Raw genomic sequence first — 21,027 nt, forward strand, 5'->3', positions numbered from 1 at the left:
GTGTAAAGCACCCTTCTAGCAAGACAGTGATGGAGTGAATGATGGTGAAACTTTTTCTTTTTCAGGCCACCCTGCCTTGGTGGGAATCGGCCAGTGTGATAATAAAAAAAAAAATACGCAAGACATCACCCTTCCTGCAGCAGCAGTTATTAGATGTACTAGTCATTATTATATTTTGTTGCAGAAGTATTATGAAGATTCTATGTTCAATAAAGTCTAGAGATAATGCCTGTGTTTTTATCACAACAGTCATACCAACACTTTTATATGAGTGTGAAGCATAGGTGGTGAATGTTGCAACAAGGAGATGGCTGGAGGCAGTAGAGATGTCGTGTCTCAGGGCAATGTGCGATGTGAATATAATGCAGAGTATCCATAATTTGGAAATTAGGAGGAGATGCAGGGTTACTAAAAGTATTATCGAGAGGGCTGAGGAGGGGTTGTTGAGGTGGTTTGGACATTTAGAGAGGGTGTAACAAAATAGAATGACCTGGAGAGTATAAAGCTCTGCAGTGGAAGGAAGGCGGGGTAGAGGTCAGCCTAGGAAAGGTTGGAGGGATGCGGTAAAGGAGATTTTGTGTGTGAGGGGCTTGGACTTTCAGCAAGTATGTGTGAGAGAATGGAGAAAAGTGGGTTTTAGGACTTTACATGCTGTTGGAGCATGGTTATGGTAACATTTATGAAGGGATTCAGAGAAACCAGGAAGCTGGACTTGAGTCTTGGAGGTGGGCAGTACAGTGCCCTCACTTTGAAGGAGGGGTGTTACTAAACTGCAGCTTCATAACTGTAGTGTAGGCAGCCTCTAGCAAGACAGTGATGGAGTGAATAATGATGAAAGTGTTTCTTCTTTTCCGGGTCACTCTGCCTTGGTGGGAAACAACCGATGTGCTATAAAAAAAAGCTTCCAAGTCATCTATTTGGTTCTCTCCTCTCAAAATGACGAAACCATGTCAACAACCCCTCCTTATTCCTCTGAATAATTTTTAGTAACTTCATACCCGATATATATACTACAGATTCGCTGCTTAACCCTTTCAGGGTCCAAGGCCCAAATCTGGAGTCACGCACCAGTGTCCAAGAATTTTCAAAAAAAAAAATTGTTATTTTTTCTTATGAAATCGTAGAGAATCTTTTTGTGAAGGTAATAAAACAAAAAGTACGAAATTTGGTGGAAAATTGACGAAATTATGCTCTCGCGAATTTTGATGTGTCAGCGATATTTACGAATCGGCGATTTTGCCGACTTCGACTCCCATTTTAGGCCAATTACATTATTCCAATCAACCAAATTCTTAGCTATTTCACTAGTATTACTTCTATCCTATCGATTGAGCACAAGAAATCGCCAAGTCAACTGTTTCAACTACAAAATAAAGTGATCAGAAATTGTTAATTTAGCCAATTTAACACAAAGTTCAAAATATTCCAATTTCAAAATAGGGTCCAGAATGAACAATGTAGGCATTCCTGGCACTAGACTAACATTTCCTCTGTTCATTAGTTATGTTTTGAGGCTTTACAAATAAATTCCATTTTGATTTTTTATTCACATAATGAATTTTTATTCACACCAAAAAATAGAAGATTTACTGTTATGCAATACTGTAATAATTGTATAAATATCATCACCATATTTGTGAATGTATATTAGACCCACCAGCTGACGTGTATTAGACGTGTGAGGTCGTTTGTTTACTCTTGAATATCGGCAAAAATTTAACATTTCTGCTACTTTGAGCTCAGTTTCAAGCCATTTCCAGTGCTAAAACCAATCAAAATCATCTCTATTTCTGTAATATGTCTTCCATTCTATCAAATGAACACTGCAAAGTTGCTGTTTTAATCGAAAAATCATGATTTCATTTTTTTTCTCTCATACACAGTGTGCTGCAGGATCTGTTTTATGTGGTGCACACATACCACATAGATGTATTCTCTCATATCTAGGCCCAAATGTACCACTCACAGTTTATCAGAGTGAGCTGAGCTCATGGCGTAGATCTACGGTTTGGACCCTGAACGTAAAGCCGTAGATCTACGGGACGGACCCTGAAAGGGTTAATATTTACACCAGACATTGCTCTTAAAAACGATATCTCCACTGCCTCCAGTCTCCTCATTGCACCATTTACCACCCTCACCATTGCACCATTCACCACTCTCATGTAAGAGTGTTAGTACCACTATGCTCTCATACTTTCCCTACTTTTCCTCCATGGATAGCATTCTTTGTCTCCATGGATACCTCAATGCATCACCCACCTTTTTCTCTTCATCATTTGTATGGTTTACCTCGTCCTTCATATACCCATCCACCAACACGTTCACTCCCAGATATGTAAACACATTCACTTCTTCCATACCCTCTCCCTCCAATCTGATTTCAAATTTTTCCTTGCCCAACTTGTTTGATACCCTCATTGCCTTATTCTAATCTGTGTTCACTTTCAACTTTCTTCCTTTACACACCCTCCCAGATTCATCCACTAACCTTTGCAACTTCTAGTCAGAATCTCCTGAAAGCACAGTATTATCAGCAAAAAGTAACTCTGTTAACTCCCATTTTGTATTTGATTAAATTGCCGTCTGTATTATACTCGTGTATTGTCCATCTCAGTGCTTGATTTACGTTAATGTTTAATGTACTATTTAATTATAGATTATTTGGAAACAAATGTAGATGCATAAAACTGATGTATTACATTCTTATTAGATTGAGGGAGATGATATATATGCTGGAAGTTCTGATGGTGAGTTTGGTATTTGGAGGTTTGATGGAACCTGTGAAACACTTCAAGTTCTTTACATAATGGAAGCTGAGTCATCTACCTATGTTCCTCTGAAGCATTTAGCATCTGTGTTGGCACACAATGAGAAGTGTTTATTGGGAGACAGTGGCCCAAACATCAAGGTTGTTGACTGGAAGAAGGGTAAGTGAAAATTATCATGAGTCTTTAATACAGTACAATGGAAGCCTTGTTTTCGAATTTAATCTGTTCCGTGACATTGTTTGTATCCTGATTTGTTTGTATGCTGGGTTAATTTTCCTAATTTAAATTAATTGAAATGCCATTAATTCGTTCCAGGGAAATTCCTGCTGTCAGTAGGGATGACAAAATAGTACTTCAATATGACACTAATATTAGCTCTTTCAGATGTGTTAGTATGAGAGAAAACGGAGTTTGTGAGGCTAACTGCATTAAATCACTTCTTTCATAAGAAAACCATAATGTAGAAATGAACTGGTGTACATACACCATTTATGTACTTTGCCTTAATACCATAATCTGTAAGGATTTAATGTTAAGAATTAATCTAAGTCTGCTCGAAATGCCTAGCCATGCTAGGTGTCCTAGTGGCCCCCTCTGTAATTAGTATTTTATAACATGTAAACCACACAATACCCAAAACCTGTGAACCCCACATTGTAACCCTTATAGAGAATAAACTTGAATTGAACTGAATTGAAAATAGGCTGAGCGGCATATGCTGTCAGGAGTTTATTTCGTTTGGTCCTTTTTCTATTGCTTAATTGCTACATTCTTACTGCTGCTCTCTTAATGCTACAATTTGTCACTGAACTTAACTGCTTCAGGCTCCACATCTTGCACCTGTGCTGGTGTGCAGGTACACACTAAAATCACTAAGAGTGTGTTATTAGTCTTGAAAACACCATATTAATATTGATGCAGGTTCACCATCACAAATCCGGCATCATTGGGACCTGTAGTGTGCCAAATTACTGAGTTTGCCAGATTACAGAGTGGTTGGGTTAGAAAAGGCTTAATAAAATTAACCAACTTGACGTACACAAGAAAGTTCATTGAACATCGGCAAAAATCGAACATTTCCTCTACTTTGAGCTCAGGTACTTTTTGTCGTGAACCCAATCAAAATCATATCTATTTCTGTAATATATCTTCCATTCTATCAAATGAGACAAGAAAAACAAGAATTTTTTTTTTCAACAAACCGGCCGTATCCCACCAAGGCAGGGTGGCTCAAAAAGAAAAACGAGAGTTTTTCTTTTTAAATTTAGTAATTTGTACAATGTTGTAAGAGGCGACTAAAATGCTCCTGGCATTTTAGTCGCCTCTTACAACACGCATGGCATACGGAGGGAGAATTCTGTTCCACTTCCCCATGAAGATAAGAGGAAATAAACAAGAACAAGAACTAGAAAGAAAATTAGAAGAAAACCCAGAGGGGTGTGTATATATGTGGTCACATTTATTAAAATACTCCAGGTGCTATTGACTACCTCAAGTGCTACTGATTTTGCTTTTAATAAATTCTTTTATTATTATATTCAATAGCTCCTTTATTTTAGCTGTAAATATCTACTGTAGTTCATAAACTCACTTGTTAAAATAATTAAGGTGCTATTAGATGCTTCAGTGTATAACTGAATTATCTATTCTGTAATTATCCCTTTTTCTTTCAAATTTTTACAAGTTTTAGATTAATCACGGTGTCTTAGTCATAAGTCTAGTTGTAGATTCAATATAAATCTTATATCATTTTACTCAGAAAATCTAGTTTGTAAAATTACTCTCATCCTATGATTACAGTCATAGATCCTGATGTAAACTTTTTACAAAATGAATTACACAAATTAACCAGTAACTGTAATTACTACACAGCAGACCAAGCAAAGACATTACTCAGTGCAAACAATAACATAACCATCTTTAACTACAATGTCAGATCCTTGAGCAAACATTATGACAACCTCACAGCATTACTCAATTCCCTTCATTCCAATATATCAATCATCACACTCACAGAAACCTGGCTTAAGCCTGATATTACAGATTTCTATACCATTCCTGGCTACATGGCCATACACAACTATAGAACAGACCAGCAAGGGGGAGGAACAGCTATACAGTGGACCCCCGGTTAACGATATTTTTTCACTCCAGAAGTATGTTCAGGTGCCAGTACTGACCGAATTTGTTCCCATAAGAAATATTGTGAAGTAGATTAGTCCATTTCAGACCCTCAAACATACACGTACAAACGCACTTACATAAATACACTTACATAATTGGTCACATTCGGAGGTAATTGTTATGCGGGGGTCCACTGTATACTATTCAAATCAACTCGAATGTATCAATAACTCTTGCACAAGGGACGAACATGGAGAATATATCATAGCCAAATTTAAATCAAAAGACCTGCAAAAACCCCCTCACAGTTATAAACATCTACAGAGTACCACAGTCAAACATTTACCACTTTAGTGAAAAACTAGGAAACATGATTACTGATGCACACATGAATAAAGACCACCTACTGCTAACAGGAGATTTCTACATAAACATACTACACAACCAGGACCCACAAGTAACCGAATTCACAAACACAATGAGTAACTGCCTGTTGCTACCAGCAGTATCTAAACCTACAAGAACCTCCGAGACAAGCATCTCCTTAACCCTTTGACTGTTTCAGGCCCCTCTCTGAAACTGTCATTCTATGTCGCCAAATATTCAAAAAAAAAATTATTTTTTCTTATGAAAATATTAAGATTATTTTTATGAGTGTTTTAGTCCAAAAAAAAATTTTTGCCATCGGTACTTACCGAGATATAGAGCCGTGAAGTTTGCAGAAAATGAGCCGCGTATGGCAACAGCGGCGACTGCCGCTCACCCGGTAAACTTTAGTTTACTTGTAATTGAAGGTTTTTTGTTTTTTTCACTATTTTATTTTTTCACATAACTTATGTGGCCTATGAGACCAAAGTAAGGTGCAATGTACATATATACACTCGTTGTATACAACACAATAAGCACACAAACATAATTATCAATATATTGTTTACAAAACTTGTTTACAAAAACAAACAAACAATCATCCTCCACCTCCTTCTCCTCCTCCTTCTCCTCCTCCTTCTCCTCCTCCTCCTCCTTCTCCTCCTCCTCCTTCTCCTCCTCCTCCTTCTCCTCCTCCTCCTTCTCCTCCTCCTTCTCCTCCTCCTCCTTCTCCTCCTCCTCCTTCTCCTCCTCCTCCTTCTCCTCCTCCTCCTTCTCCTCCTCCTCCTCCTCCTCCTTCTCCTCCTTCTCCTGTGGCTTATAATTGTTTTGAGTCAGAAGTCGGCAGCTGTCAAAGTGACATATTGTCTCATTACTCACTCCCCCTCCCGCCTGTCAAAACAATGGGGTCGGATGCTGCTTCCCCTCCTCCATTCTATCTAATTATCTTTCTCCCTCATTCTATATCTTTCAATCTGTCTTTCTTTCTATCCGTCTGCCTATCTCTGTCTCACAGGTACACATAAATACAAGTATACATAGTGTAAATTACCTAGGATAACCCAAGAAATCCAGACAAAGTGCTATACTCTGCTTGAAGATGTGAGTAAACGTGATGACACAGTCTTGTGGCTCTCTCTGAGACAGAGAGCTAGATGGACAGACAGGGAGCTTGACAGACAGACAAATAGACAGACAGAAATGTTTGTGTACCAGCAAAAACAAAGGGAGGGCAATGGTCATGTAATATTTCCTTATCAGCTCTACCCTCGTTTACGCTCATCAAAGTCAGCTCTTATCAGATGTTATCTCCCCTTATCTTGTCACTGTCATGGGGTGGACTTTTTTTTTTCTTGCTTCAAGGGAACAATATTATTACATCTTCTTCTTCCTCCTCCTCCTCCTCTTCTCCTCCTCCTCCTCCTCTTCCTCTTCCTTCCCTCCTCCTCCTCCTCCTCCTCCTCCTCCTCCTCTTCCTCCCCTTCCTCCCCTCCTCCCCCTCCTCCTCCTCCATTGCTTTTGGTCTCAAACTCCTCCAAATCATGAAATTGATCTTCACTGACACTTCCATCTGTGTTAGAGCATCACTTGGGAAGAGAAGAGTCCCAGATTTGCTGGGGAATCACATATTTCTTACCGCTAGACATGCTGAAAAAGGACAACTGAAATGGCATTCCCACAATGCACCACTGGCTCCCCGATATTTTTTATATGGTGCACACTGACCATGGAGACCCATTCTCTCACATGTGGGCCTACCAGCTTTCTCCTGCTTGATTTGAAGCTGCTAGAATTTATGCGTATAAATACGTCAGAAACATTGGCTCGTAAGACGTATTTATACGTCGGAAACAGTCAAAGGGTTAATAGACCACATCTGGACAAACACCATATCCCCTTTAAAATCAGGCATAATCACAGACAACACTACAGACCACTACCCAACCTTTCTCATGACTAATCTGAGCAAACTGCCACAAGACATTACTAAAGTAACCTTCAGACTACATAACGTGCCAGCAGTTAACAACTTTATAGCAGCTATGAATAACATCGATTGGCAAAATGAGCTTGAAACATATACAGATATGAATGAGTGTATAAATAATTTTCTAAAAAAAGCCCAATGCCTCTATAACAGACATTGCCCCAGAAAAACTAAACAGATCACAGCAAAGAGACTGAATAATCCCTGGCTAACACCAAGCATCCTCAAATCCATTAACACAAAGCACAAATATGAAAAACAGTATAGAATTGGTCAAATAACTAGAGAACAGTCGAAAAGTTACTCGTCAGCACTTACCAGCCTGATAAGAAGGTCAGAAAAATTGTATTATGAAAATAGATTACATAACATCAAAGGTGATATGAAAAAAACCTGGAAAACTCTTTCTGAAATTCTTGGAACTAAAAAGTCATCCAAAAACAAAACAATCAAACTATCAAAATCAGATGAACCCCTACTTACTCCAGCCGAAACAGACTTAATGTTTTCTTCTCCACCATAGGAAAAAATCTAGCAAACAAAATACCAAGCACAAACACCCGTCCATCAGACTACCTCATAGGTACCTACCCAAATACACTATTCCTAGCTCCAACCAACCCCATTAAAGTTACGCTCATCATAAACACCTTTAAAAACAAGGCAGGAGACATAAACAACTTGCCTGCTTTTATGTGCAAAAAATCTTCTCAAATATTGTCACCAATTACTGCAACGCTCTTTAACAAATCCATTGAATCATCTACCTTCCCAACAATCCTCAAAATAGCGAGGGTCACTCTGATCCATAAAGGAGGTGACCAAGCTGACTTGAATAACTATAGACCAATAACTAACTTACCACTGCTCTCTAAAATCTTTGAAAAATTAATTCATAGACGGACTATTCCTACCTCGTTTCACACAACATATTAAACCCTTGTCAGTTTGGATTCAGGAATAATAAAAACACAAATGATGCTATCATACACATGCTAGAACTAATATATACCGCACTTGAATAGAAAGAAGTCCCGCTGGGCATTTTCATTGATTTATGTAAAGCTTTCGATACAGTCGACCATGAACTACTGTACTCCAAATTAATGCACTATGGTATCAGAGGCCACTCCCTCAACTACCTAAAATCATACCTTAGTAACAGAACTCAATATGTGTATGCAAATGATGCAAACTCTTCACCCAACCAATCACAGTAGGAGTCCCACAAGGAAGTGTCCTTGGACCACTCCTCTTTCTCATCTACATCAATGATCTACCGAATGCATCACAGCTACTCAAACTCATATTATTTGCAGATGACACTATGTATGCCTTTTCCCACCCAAACACAGTCATACTAGCAAACACAGTCAATGCTGAATTACAGAAAATATCTGCCTGGATGATGACAAACAAACTTACCCTAAACACTGATGAAACCTATTTCATTCAGTTTGGAAACAAAGCTGCAAATAATCCAATTAACATAACGCTAAATGGATCATCAGTCACAAGACTCACAGAGGGAAAATTCTTAGGTATCCACCTTGACAGTAGCCTTAAGTTCCGGACACGTATACAACAAATCACCAAGAAAATCTCCAAGACTGTAGGCATACTGTCAAAGATAAGGTACTACATTCCACAGTCAGCTCTCCTGGCACTGTACCATTCACTCATATACCCTTATCTTACATACGGAATTTGTGCATGGGGATCAACAACAACCTATCACCTAAAACCCCTAATAACCCAGCAAGAGGCAGCAGTAAGAATGATAACAAATTCCCACTCCCGCCAGCATACTCCACCAATTTTCAAAAGCCTGAATCTGCTCACCATTAAGAACATCCATACTTATTCATGTGCCTACTACATACACAGAACAATACACGCAAATATAAACCCTCCACTCAAACTTTTCCTCACCAACCTAAACAGGACACATGGCCACAACACAAGACAGATCTCTTTTTGATATACCTCGTGTCGATATCACACTGTTTAAAACTCTATGCACATAAAGGGCCCCAAAATATGGAATTCATTACCAGAAGATATTAAAGTAACCCAGTCTGAAAATCAATTTAAGACTCTTCTCAAAAGTCACTTAATCACCCTAGACTAAATGCTAAATACTCAGTTCACACTTACTCACCTATGTACTCCCACATCATAACTGAAACAATCACTTTGGACCTTTTATCCATTGTTGACAGGAATATAATTGAATCATTGTTTTCACAAAAAGCATTTTCGAATATAAATATATCTTTGTATTATACAAATTTTGATTCATTTATAATTAATATTCTACTGTACAACTATGAAATAATTACTATCCTACTGTACAACTATGACATACTCCTTAGTGTTAAGTAGACTGTAAGATAATAATGTTAAGTTGGCCCATAATGCCTAGGCGTAATAGAGGCTCTCTTTGCATTGCAACCCACTATTGTAAATACAAAATCTGAATGTACTGTTTGCAAAGACATAAAATAAATAAATAAATAAATGCTTGTACACATATGTGTAGTGTGACCTAAGTGTAAGAAGAAGTAGCAAGACGTACCTGAAATCTTGCATGTTTATGAGACAGAAAAAAAGACACCAGCACTCCTACCATCATGTAAAAACAAGAATACAGCCACAAAAACCATACAAAAATATACCGCAAAGAGGCAGTTAATGGCGGAGAGGTGAATTCCCTTATTTATTGTCCGTTTTTTTTTTTTTTGGTGTACTTTAAGAAGCATCTTTCCATCATACATTGCCGAAGTTTCAATAAGATAGCCCAACAAATAACTGAGAAAAAAATATTTACCGAAAATCATATATTGTGGCAAGCCCAAGCCAGGTACTGGAAATAAGTTACTTTGTCTGACTTTTTTTGAGTTATCCTAGGTTCTCTATACATATGCTGCTTTGTATGATAATCAATGTAACTGTATTTGTGTATACCAGAATAAACTTACTTATTTACTTACTTTTATTCTGTCAATTGAGTACAAGAAACTGCCCATTTCAACTACCCAATAAAGTGGTCAGAATTTGGCAGTTTGGCCAATTTCAAACAAATTTCAACAGATGCCAATTTCAAAATAGGGTTCAGAATAAACAATGTAGACATTCCTGGCACTAAAATAGAATTTTCTCTGTTTATTAGTCACGGCTCCAGGCCCTTCTTATGTTACTCTTGCTTACCATTTGGAATTTTTATTCACACAAAAAAATAGAAGATTTACTGTTATGCAGACTACTGCATTATTGTAACAATTGTATAAATAATGTCAACCCATTCTTGACTGCTTATTGGAATTTGGACTGGCAGGTGGACAGGTATTGGACAGTGATGTCATTTGTTTACTCTTGAACATCACAAAAGAACAGAACATTTCTGCTACTTTGAGCTCAATTTCAAGGTACTTTTCACCATGAAAGCAATCGAAATCATATCTATTTCTGTAATATATCTTCCATTCTATCAAATGAGACAAAAAAAGAGAATACAACCATAAAGACCATACGAAAATATACCGCTATGGGGCCGCTAATAGCTGTGAAGTGAACTCCGTTATTTATGGTCTGATTTCTTTCATTTTGGTGTATGGTAAGAAGAATCTTTCCATCATACATTGCCCAAGTTTCAGTAAGATAGTCCAACAAACAACTGAGAGAAAAAAATAATAATAATAATATCTTTATTTACTACAAGTACATGTATATGGTATACAGGCCTAGCTGACATCAGTGACATGTTACTATATAGAAAGCCCCTTGTTATGCTGAGCATTTCAGGCAAATTAGGTCAGTGTCCCGGGATAAAATCCACACCAGTCCACTAACACGCAGGTACCCATTTACTGATGGGTGAACGTAGACAACAGGTTACTGTAAAGGTGTTTCTACCCTGGCTGGGAGTCGAATATTTACCAAAAAATCATATATGGTTAGCCCAAGCCAGGTACTAGAAATAAGTCACTTTTCTGGGTTATCCTAGGTTCTCTACACATATGCTGCTATGTGTGATAATCTGTGTAGAGAAAATAGTTTTTTTTGTTTCAGTTTTATGGTGTAGTATGAGTGTATATCACAGTTAGCCATGTGCTATATTCCTTTTTCTCTAATATAAGCCCCCAAGACAGGGATAGGAGAATGGTACTTGTATCCCATGTTGTCTTCATACCTCTATCGAACTACTCGGTATTATGCCAAATATTATTCATTCTGGAGTATTTAACATGTTTTTATGTTATTTATATTGTTTATTGTCATATTAGATGAACTGTCATAGGCAAATAAGCTGTAGTGTTGATATTAGCTTAATAATAAAGCATATTCCCCTGCATCATGAGACTGAGCTCATAGCAACCAACAGTGGTTTCAAAGTCACCTTATCTTTAATGGACAATGTACTGTGTAGGTGCTTTACACAACGTGAAGCATTGGAATTACTTATGAAATTGAAATTACTTATGCAGCAAGTAGCGTCACCAAACAGTGCCAGCAGATTGGTGTGGCGACCCTGGAAATTTGAAATTATGCTAGCCAAAATTAGTGCCAAATAACTGATGGAACTGGATGTCTGATTGCTGGATTTGTGATGGCGGACCTGTAATAATAACACAATAATAATCACTGTGAGACACATTAACCCTTTCAGGGTCTGTGCCGTAGATCTACGGCTTTACGTTGAGGGTCCAAACCGTAGATCTACACCATGAGCTCAGCTCACTCTGATAAGCTGTGAGTGGTAAATTTGGGCCTAGATATGAGAGAATACATCTATGTGGTATGTGTGCACCACATAAAACAAATCCTGCAGCACACTGTGCATAATGAGAAAAAAAAACTGAGACCGTAATTTTCGATTAACACAGCAACTTTGCTGTGCTTTTTTGTATATTTTTTATAGTTGTATTTGCAATTTCTTGGTCTCATTTGATAGAATGGAAGATATATTACAGAATTAGACATGCTTTTGATTGGTTTTAATACGGAAAATGGCTTGAAATTGAGCTCAAATTAACGGAAATGTTAAATTTTTGCCGATGTTTGCGAGTAAACAAATGACCTCACACATCTAATATACGCCAGCTGGTATGTCTAATATACATTCACAAATGTGCTGATATTACTTATACAATTATAACAATATTGCATGACAGTAAACCTTCTGTTTTCTGGTTTGAATAAAAATTCATTATGTGAATTATAAATCAAAATGGAATTCATTTGTAAAGCCTGAAAACATAACTAATGAACAGAGGAAATGTTAGTTTAGTGCCAGGAATGCCTGCATTGTTTATTTTGGACCCTATTTTGAAACTGGAATATTTTGAACTTTGCACTTAATTGACCAAATTACCAATTTCCAATGACTTTATTTTGTAGTTGAAACAGTTGAGTTAGCGATTTCATATGTTCAATCGATAGAATAGAAGTAATACTAGTGAAATAGCTAAGAATTTGGTTGACTGGAATAAGGTAATTGGCCTAAACTGGGAGTCAAAGTTGGCAAAATCGCCGATTCGTAAATATCGCTGACACAAAATTCGCAAGAGCATAATTTCGTCAATTTTCCATCAAATTTTGCACTTTTTTGTTTTATTACCTTCAGAAAAAGATTCTCTACCATTTCATAAGAAAAATAAAATATTTTTTGAAAACACTTGGACACGGATGTGCACTTTGAAATTTGGCCTCTGGACCCTGAAAGGGTTAAATGTGTATAAAACGTTAATATAGACATTTTTCTTAATCCATCTATGATATTTTTTCAAAAGTATATAATAAACACCCGACTTAACATATGAACATATAAATTAACATAAATATGAGATGTTTTTCCAGTCACCTTGATGAAGTGACCAAAAACCATCCGTGTCTGGGCTGGTAAAACAACAACAATTGGTTGTTTACAAAACTTTCAAACCTTCTACACTCTCATTCTCTCTATATCATTTATTCATTTAATCTACTTTCTCTGTCCATATTATTACCTCATATTTTTTTAAATACTATCAATTGATATTACTTACTAAAATTAATAATTATCATTTTTACTATAATTTCAATTTACTCTTAACTTTTTTGACATTTAATAACCATTACTTGTCTAATTACCTTTACCTGTTTTAATACCACATTTACTATCTTAGAGTACTCTTAATTACCTTGTGCTGCCATATAACCTCTAAGGTGGCCCGGTGGCCTGGTGGCTAAAGCTCCCGCTTCACACACGGAGGGCCTGGGTTCGATTCCCGGCGGGTGGAAACATTTCGACACGTTTCCTTACACCTGTTGTCCTGTTCACCTAGCAGCAAATAGGTACCTGGGTGTTAGTCGACTGGTGTGGGTCGCATCCTGGGGGACAAGATTAAGGACCCCAATGGAAATAAGTTAGACAGTCCTCGATGACGCACTGACTTTCTTGGGTTATCCTGGGTGGCTAACCCTCCGGGGTTAAAAATCCAAATGAAATCTTATCTTATCTTATCTTAGTATAACTACTAGTGCAATATTGAATGAAATAAACATTACTTTTTCACATTTCTGTAATCATTATTACTTACTAAAATTTTATTAAACACCATATTTACTACCAGTCAATTTTACTTTTGTACATTAAACATTATTTTATACTTCCCATAACATTTTGTTGCCAAATTTTCAAGTTTGTATATTCAACTCCAACCTTTATATTATCCTTTGTACCTTTATATTATCCTTTGTACCTGGCTAAAGCCTGATACTACAGATGTCTATGCCATTCCTGGTTACACAGCCATACACAACTGTAGGCCAGACCAACAAGGGGGTGGCACAGCTATATACTACTCAGACCAACTAGAATGTATCACTAATACTTGCACAAGGGATGAACATGGGGAATATATAATAGCTAAATTCAAATCCAGATACCTACAAAAACCTCTCACAGTGATAAACATCTACAGAGTTCCACAATCAAACATTAGCCAATTTAGTCAAAACCTAGGAAGTATGATAACTGATGCACGCATGAACAAAGATCACTTACTACTCTCAGGTGACTTCAATATAAATCTCCTGCAAGACCAGGACCCACACGTTACTGAATTCACAAACACAATGAGTAACTGCATATTGCTACCAACAGTAACAAAACCTACAAGAGTTACGGAGACTAGTGTTTCCCTACTTGACCACATCTGGACCAACACCATATCCCCTTTAAAATCTGGCATAATTACAGATAATACCACAGACCACTACCCTACTTTCCTCATAACAACTCTTGGTAAAATACCCCAAGACACTACTAAAGTCACCTTCAGACTTCACAATGAGGCAGCCATTAATAACTTCACAACAGCAGTAACAAACATTGACTGGCACACTGAGCTAGAAATCTATACAGATATTGACGAATGTTTTAATAATTTTCTAAAAAAGACCCAATACCTCTATAACAAGCACTGCCCTAAAAAAACTAAACAGATGGCAGCTAAGAGACTGAACAGTCCCTGGCTAACACCCAGCATTCTCAAATCCATAAATACAAAACACCGATATGAAAAACAGTACAGAATGGGTCACATAACCAGAGACCAAACAAAACGTTACTCGTCAATCCTAACCAGCCTGATAAGAAGGGCAAAAAAACTGTATTATGAGAACAGATTATCCAACTTACGAGGTGATATAAAAAAGACCTGGAAGACCCTATCAGAAATTCTGGGAACAAAAAAGATATCACGAAATAGCGAAATAAAATTAGCAAAATCAGATGAACCCCAACTCCCACCAACAGAAACAGCAAACAGACTCAATGATTTCTTCTCCACTATAGGACAAAACCTTGCCAATAAAATACCAAGCTCAGATACCCCACTAAATGACTACCTCACTGGCAACTACCCGAACACACTGTTCCTAGCTCCGACTAACCCATACGAAGCCTCCCTTATTATCAACACACTAAAAAATAAGGCAGGAGATTTAAATACCTTACCACCCTTTATATACAAAAAAGTGTCACAAGTACTATCACCAATCATTGCAACACTCTTTAACAAATCCATTGAATCCTCCACCTTCCCTACAGCTCTCAAAATAGCAAGGGTCACCGCGATCCATAAAGGAGGAGACCAAACAGAGTTGAATAACTATAGGCCAATGTCCAATTTACACCCTCTCTCAAAAATCTTCGAAAAATTAATTCATAAACGAATCTACTCCTACCTCATCTTCCAAAACATTCTCAACCCCTGCCAATTTGGATTCAGGCCTAATAAAAATACTAATGATGCTGTTATACACATGCTAGAACATATATACACTGCAATAGAGAAAAAAGAAGTCCCACTGGGGATCTTCATTGACTTACGTAAAGCTTTTGATACAGTTGACCATGACTTGCTCCACGTAAAATTGTCACACTATGGTATTAGTGGGCACTCCCTCAACTACCTCAAGTCATACCTCAGCAACAGAAGCCAATATGTGTATGTAAATGGGGCAAGCTCTTCCGCTCAACCAATTACAGTTGGTGTCCCACAGGGAAGTGTCCTTGGCCCTCTTATCTTTCTCCTATACATAAATGACCTACCAAATGCTTCGCAATTACTCAAACCCACACTTTTTGCAGATGACACTACATACGTCTTGTCTCACCCGAGCCCAGTCACGCTAGCCAATACTGTAAACACCGAATTACAGAAAATATCTACCTGGATGAGGACTAACAAACTTACACTAAACATTGACAAAACCTACTTCATTCAGTTTGGTAACGGAGCTACAGATGTACCTCTTAACATAACGATAAACAGATCACCTATCACAAAGCTAACAGAGGGAAAATTCTTAGGAATCCACCTTGATAATAGACTCAAATTTCATACACATATACAACAAATTTCTAAGAAAATTTCCAAGACTGTAGGCATACTATCGAAGATACGGTACTATGTTCCACAGTCAGCCCTCCTGGCCCTTTATCACTCTCTTATTTACCCCTATCTCACCTATGGAATTTGTGCATGGGGCTCAACAACAATTAACCATCTCAGACCACTAATTACCCAACAAAAGGCTGCAGTTAGAATGATAACAAATTCTCACTACAGGCAGCACACTCCACCAATATTCAAAACACTCAACCTACTCACCATACAAAACATCCATACTTATTACTGCACCTATTACATACATAGAACACTTAACTCTGATATTAACCCTCCCCTCAAACATCTCCTTGCCAACCTCAACAGAACACATGACCATAACACAAGGCACAGATCACTCTTTGATGTTCCTCGTGTCCATCTCACACTATGCAAAAACTCAATGCACATAAAAGGCCCTAAAATCTGGAATTCATTACCTGTAAATATAAAAGAAACACTACCTGTTTATAAATTCAAGTCTCTTCTCAAAGATCACTTACTCACTCAAAACCAAATAAATACTGAATAACTGAACCTTATAAATTGTATATCCTATATGTTACTCACAATTATATCACACAAATGTTAAACCTAGGACCCTATCTAACTTTGTTATTTTTTTAAATACACTACCTAACAGAATACTCCATTCGACTGAATGTACAGCATTGCAAGCAACCATATGACCTGTCTTTGTAATACTCATTTGTGCTTTATAGTTATCTGTTTATAATAATGTTTTATTACTGATTACATCATTGCTTAGTTAATCTTAAGTTAATTTTAAGCCAGCCCGTAATGCTATGCATATAAGTGGCTTTGGCATGCTGCTCTTACCTGTATTTTTTGTACCTCTGTATGTATGCTAAAATTACTAAATAAATAAATAAATAAATAAATAATCATGTTTACTCACCTCTCACTCTACATTAAGACTACAGATATTTTAAGGTAAGTAATGAGTGAACACTATTATTATTATTATTATTATTATTATTATATTATCTTTTGATAATATTATTATTATTTTTTTTCAACAAGTGGACCGTCTCCCACCTAGGCAGGGTGATACAAAAAGAAAGAAAATCCCCAAAACGAAAATACTTTCATCATCAGCCAACACTTTCACATCACTCATTCATCATCACTGTTTTTGCAGAGGTGCCCAGATACAATAGTTTACAAGCATATATAAAGATACAATATAAAAAGTGACCTGAAATAATATAATAAACTCTGTATAGAATATAATATCATGGCCCCAATTATATATATACTGTCCTATTACACTTCCCTCCAAACTGCCAATATCCCAAATCCCTCCTTTAACCCTTCGACTGTCGCGGCCATATATATACGTCTTACGAGCTACCGTGTTTGACGTATATATACTCATAAATTCTAGCGGCTTCAAATCAAGCAGGAGAAAGCTGGTAGGCCCACATGTGAGAGAAAGGGTCTGTGTGGTCAGTGTGCACCATATAAAAAAAATACTGGAGCACGCAGTGCATAATGACAAAAAAAAACTCCAACCGTTTTCTTTAATTAAAATGCCGACTTTGTGGTCTATTTTCGTATAGTATTTATGGTTGTATTCTCGTTTTCTTGGTCTCATTTGATAGAATGGAAAACATATTATAGAAATAGAGGTGATTTTGATTGACTTTACTATAAAAAGATCCTAGAAATGGAGCTCAAAGTAGGGGAAATGTTTGATTTTTGCCGATGTTCAAAAGTAAACAAATGATGTAATTGTCCAATAAATGTCCAACTAGCCATTCTAATATGCAGTCATGAATGGGTTGATGTTATTTATACAATTATTATAGTACTGCAGTAGTCTGCATAATAGTAAGTCTTCTATTTTTTGTTTGAATAAAAATTCAAAATAGAAAGCAAGGGTAATATCAGAGGGGCCTGGAGACATGACTGATGAACAAAGAAAATGTTATTTTAGAGCCAGGAATGTCTGCATTGTTCATTCTGAACCTTATTGTGAAATTGTCATATTTTTTAGTTTTTGTGAAATTGGCCAAATTGCAAATTTCTGACCACATTATTAGGTAGTTGAAATCGGTAAATGGGCAGTTTCTTGTACTCAATCAATAGAGAAGATGGAGCTCTAAAGAAATAGCTATGAGTTTTGGCGAATGGAACAATGGAATTAGCCGTAAATAGGGCTCAAATTGGGCGAAATCGCCGATTTGTAAACAGCACTGAGGTCGCTAACTTCGCGAGAGCATAATTCCGTCAGTTTTCCATCAAATTTCATTTTTTTGGTGTCATTACAATTGGGAAAAGATTCTCTATCATTTCATAAGAAAAAATAATTTTTTTTTTTTTTAAATTTTGCGACACCAGGAGACACCTCAGGATTGGGGGTTGCGACAGTCAAAGGGTTAAAGAGCAGGCATTATTCATCCCATTTCCAGAACTCAGTGTTACCCTGCTCACACTCCAACAGCTTGTCAGGTCCCAAAAACCATTCGTCTCCATTCACTCCAATCTAATACACTCATGCACGCTTGCTGTAAGTCCAAGCCCCTCACCCACAGAACCTCTTTTACCCCGTCCCTCAAACCTTTTCGAGGACGACTGCTTCCCCTGTCTTCCTTTCCCTACAGATTTATACGATCTCCATGTCACAATACTTTGATCCATTCTCTCTAAATGACCAAACCACTTCAACAACCCCTCTTCAGCCCTCTGACTTATATTTTTATTAACTCCACACCTAATAATTTCCACACTTCGAATTCTCTGCATAATATTTACACCACACATTGCCCTTAGACAGGACGTCTCTTCTGCCTCCAACCGCCGCCTCGCTGCAGCATTTACAACCCAAGCTTCACACCCATATAAGAGTGTTGGTACCACTATACTTTCATACATTCCCTTCTTTGCCTCCATTGATAACGTTTTTTGTCTCCACATATACCTCAATGCACCACTCACCTTTTTTCCTCTCATCAATTCTGTGGTTACCCTCATTCTTCATAAACCCATCCATTGACACATCAACTCCCAAATATTTCAAAACATTCACCTCTTCCATACTCTTTCTCTCCAATGTGATATCCAATTTTTCTTTATCTAAATCATTCAGTACCCTCATCACCTTACTCTTATCTATGTTCACTTTCAACTTTCTACCTTGACACACACTCCCAAGATCATCCACTAACCTATGCAACTTTTCTATAGAATCACCCATAAGCACAGTATCATCAGCAAAAAGTGTGTCAACTCCCATTTTGTATTTAATTCCCCATAATTTAATCCCACCCCTCTCCCGAACACCCTAGCATTTACTTCTTTTACAACCCCATCTCTAAATATATTAAACAACCATGGTGATATTACACATCCCTGTCTAAGACCTACTTTTACCAGGAAGTAGTCTCCCTCACTTCTACACACCCTAACCTGAGCCTCACTATCCTCATAAAAACTCTTTACAGCATTTAGTAACTTACCACCTATTCCATACACTTGCAACATCTGCCACATTTCTCCCCTATCCACTCTATCATATGCCTTTTCTAAATCCATAAATGCAATGAAAACTTCCCTACCTTTATCTCAATACTGTTCACATATATGCCTCAATGTAAACACTTGATCTACACATCCTCTACCCACTCTAAAGCCTCCTTGCTCATCTGCAATGCTACTCTCTGTCTTACCTCTAAATCTTTCAATAATAACCCTACCGTACACTTTTCCTGGTATACTCAGTAAACTTTTTTTTTTTTCAACAAACCGGCCATATCCCACCAAGGCAGGGTTGCCCAAAAAGAAAAACGAAAGTTTCTCCTTTTGCATTTAGTAATATATACAGGAGAAGGGATTACTAGCCCCTTGCTCCCGGCATTTAACATAAGAACATAAGAAAGGAGGAACACTGCAGCAGGCCTGTTGGCCCATACTAGGCAGGTCCTTTACAATTCATCCCACTAACAAACATTTGACCAACCCAATTTTCAATGCCACCCAAGAAACAAGCTCCGATGTGCAAGTCCCTCTCAAATCCAACCCCCCCCACTCATGTACTTATCCAACCTAAATTTGAAACTACCCAAAGTCCTAGCCTCAATAACCCAACTAGGTAGACTGTTCCGCTCATCAACTACCCTATTTCCAAACCAATACTTTCCTATGTCCTTTCTAAATCTAAACTTATCTAATTTAAATCCATTACTGAGGGTTCTCTCTTGGAGAGATATCCTCAAGACCTTGTTAATATCCCCTTTATTAATACCTATCTTCCACTTATACACTTCGATCAGGTCTCCCCTCATTCTTCGTCTAACAAGTGAATGTAACTTAAGAGTCTTCAATCTTTCTTCATAAGGAAGATTTCTAATGCTATGTATTAATTTAGTCATCCTACGCTGAATGTTTTCTAACGAATTTATGTCCATTCTGTAATATGGAGACCAGAATTGAGCTGCATAATCTAGGTGAGGCCTTACTAATGATGTATAAAGCTGCAGTATGACGTCTGGACTTCTGTTGCTTACACTTCTTGATATAAATCCCAGTAATCTATTTGCCTTATTACGTACGCTTAGGCATTGCTGTCTTGGTTTAAGGTTGCTGCTCACCATAACCCCCAAGTCCTTTTCGCAATCTGTATGGCTAAGTTCTACATTATTTAACTTATAAGTGCTAGGGTTATGGACACTCCCGAGCTTCAGAACCTTGCATTTATCTACATTGAACTGCATCTGCCACTTTTCTGACCAAGAGTAGAGTTTGTCTAAATCCTCCTGAAGTTCCCTAACATCTATGTTTGAATCAATTATCCTACCTATCTTCGTGTCATCGGCGAATT

General features: G+C 37.4%; 1 protein-coding gene across 6 annotated transcripts in view; it reads left to right on the forward strand.

Annotated features, from left to right (window-relative positions):
* LOC128694605 (uncharacterized) overlaps positions 1 to 21,027 on the forward strand; it is a 528,306-nt gene that overhangs the window by 265,277 nt on the left and 242,002 nt on the right. For all 6 annotated transcript variants that reach the window (XR_011391619.1, XM_070082011.1, XM_070082018.1 and 3 more), the window contains one exon: positions 2,714 to 2,930. Coding sequence is in view for 5 of the 6 variants with exons in the window: in XM_070082011.1 (XP_069938112.1) it covers positions 2,714 to 2,930 (217 nt within the window). In the remaining variant the exon portion in view is untranslated. The remainder of the gene's footprint in view (positions 1 to 2,713; positions 2,931 to 21,027) is intronic.

Source organism: Cherax quadricarinatus, chromosome 6 (genome assembly GCF_038502225.1).
Source record: "Cherax quadricarinatus isolate ZL_2023a chromosome 6, ASM3850222v1, whole genome shotgun sequence".
Classification (NCBI taxonomy): domain Eukaryota; kingdom Metazoa; phylum Arthropoda; class Malacostraca; order Decapoda; family Parastacidae; genus Cherax; species Cherax quadricarinatus.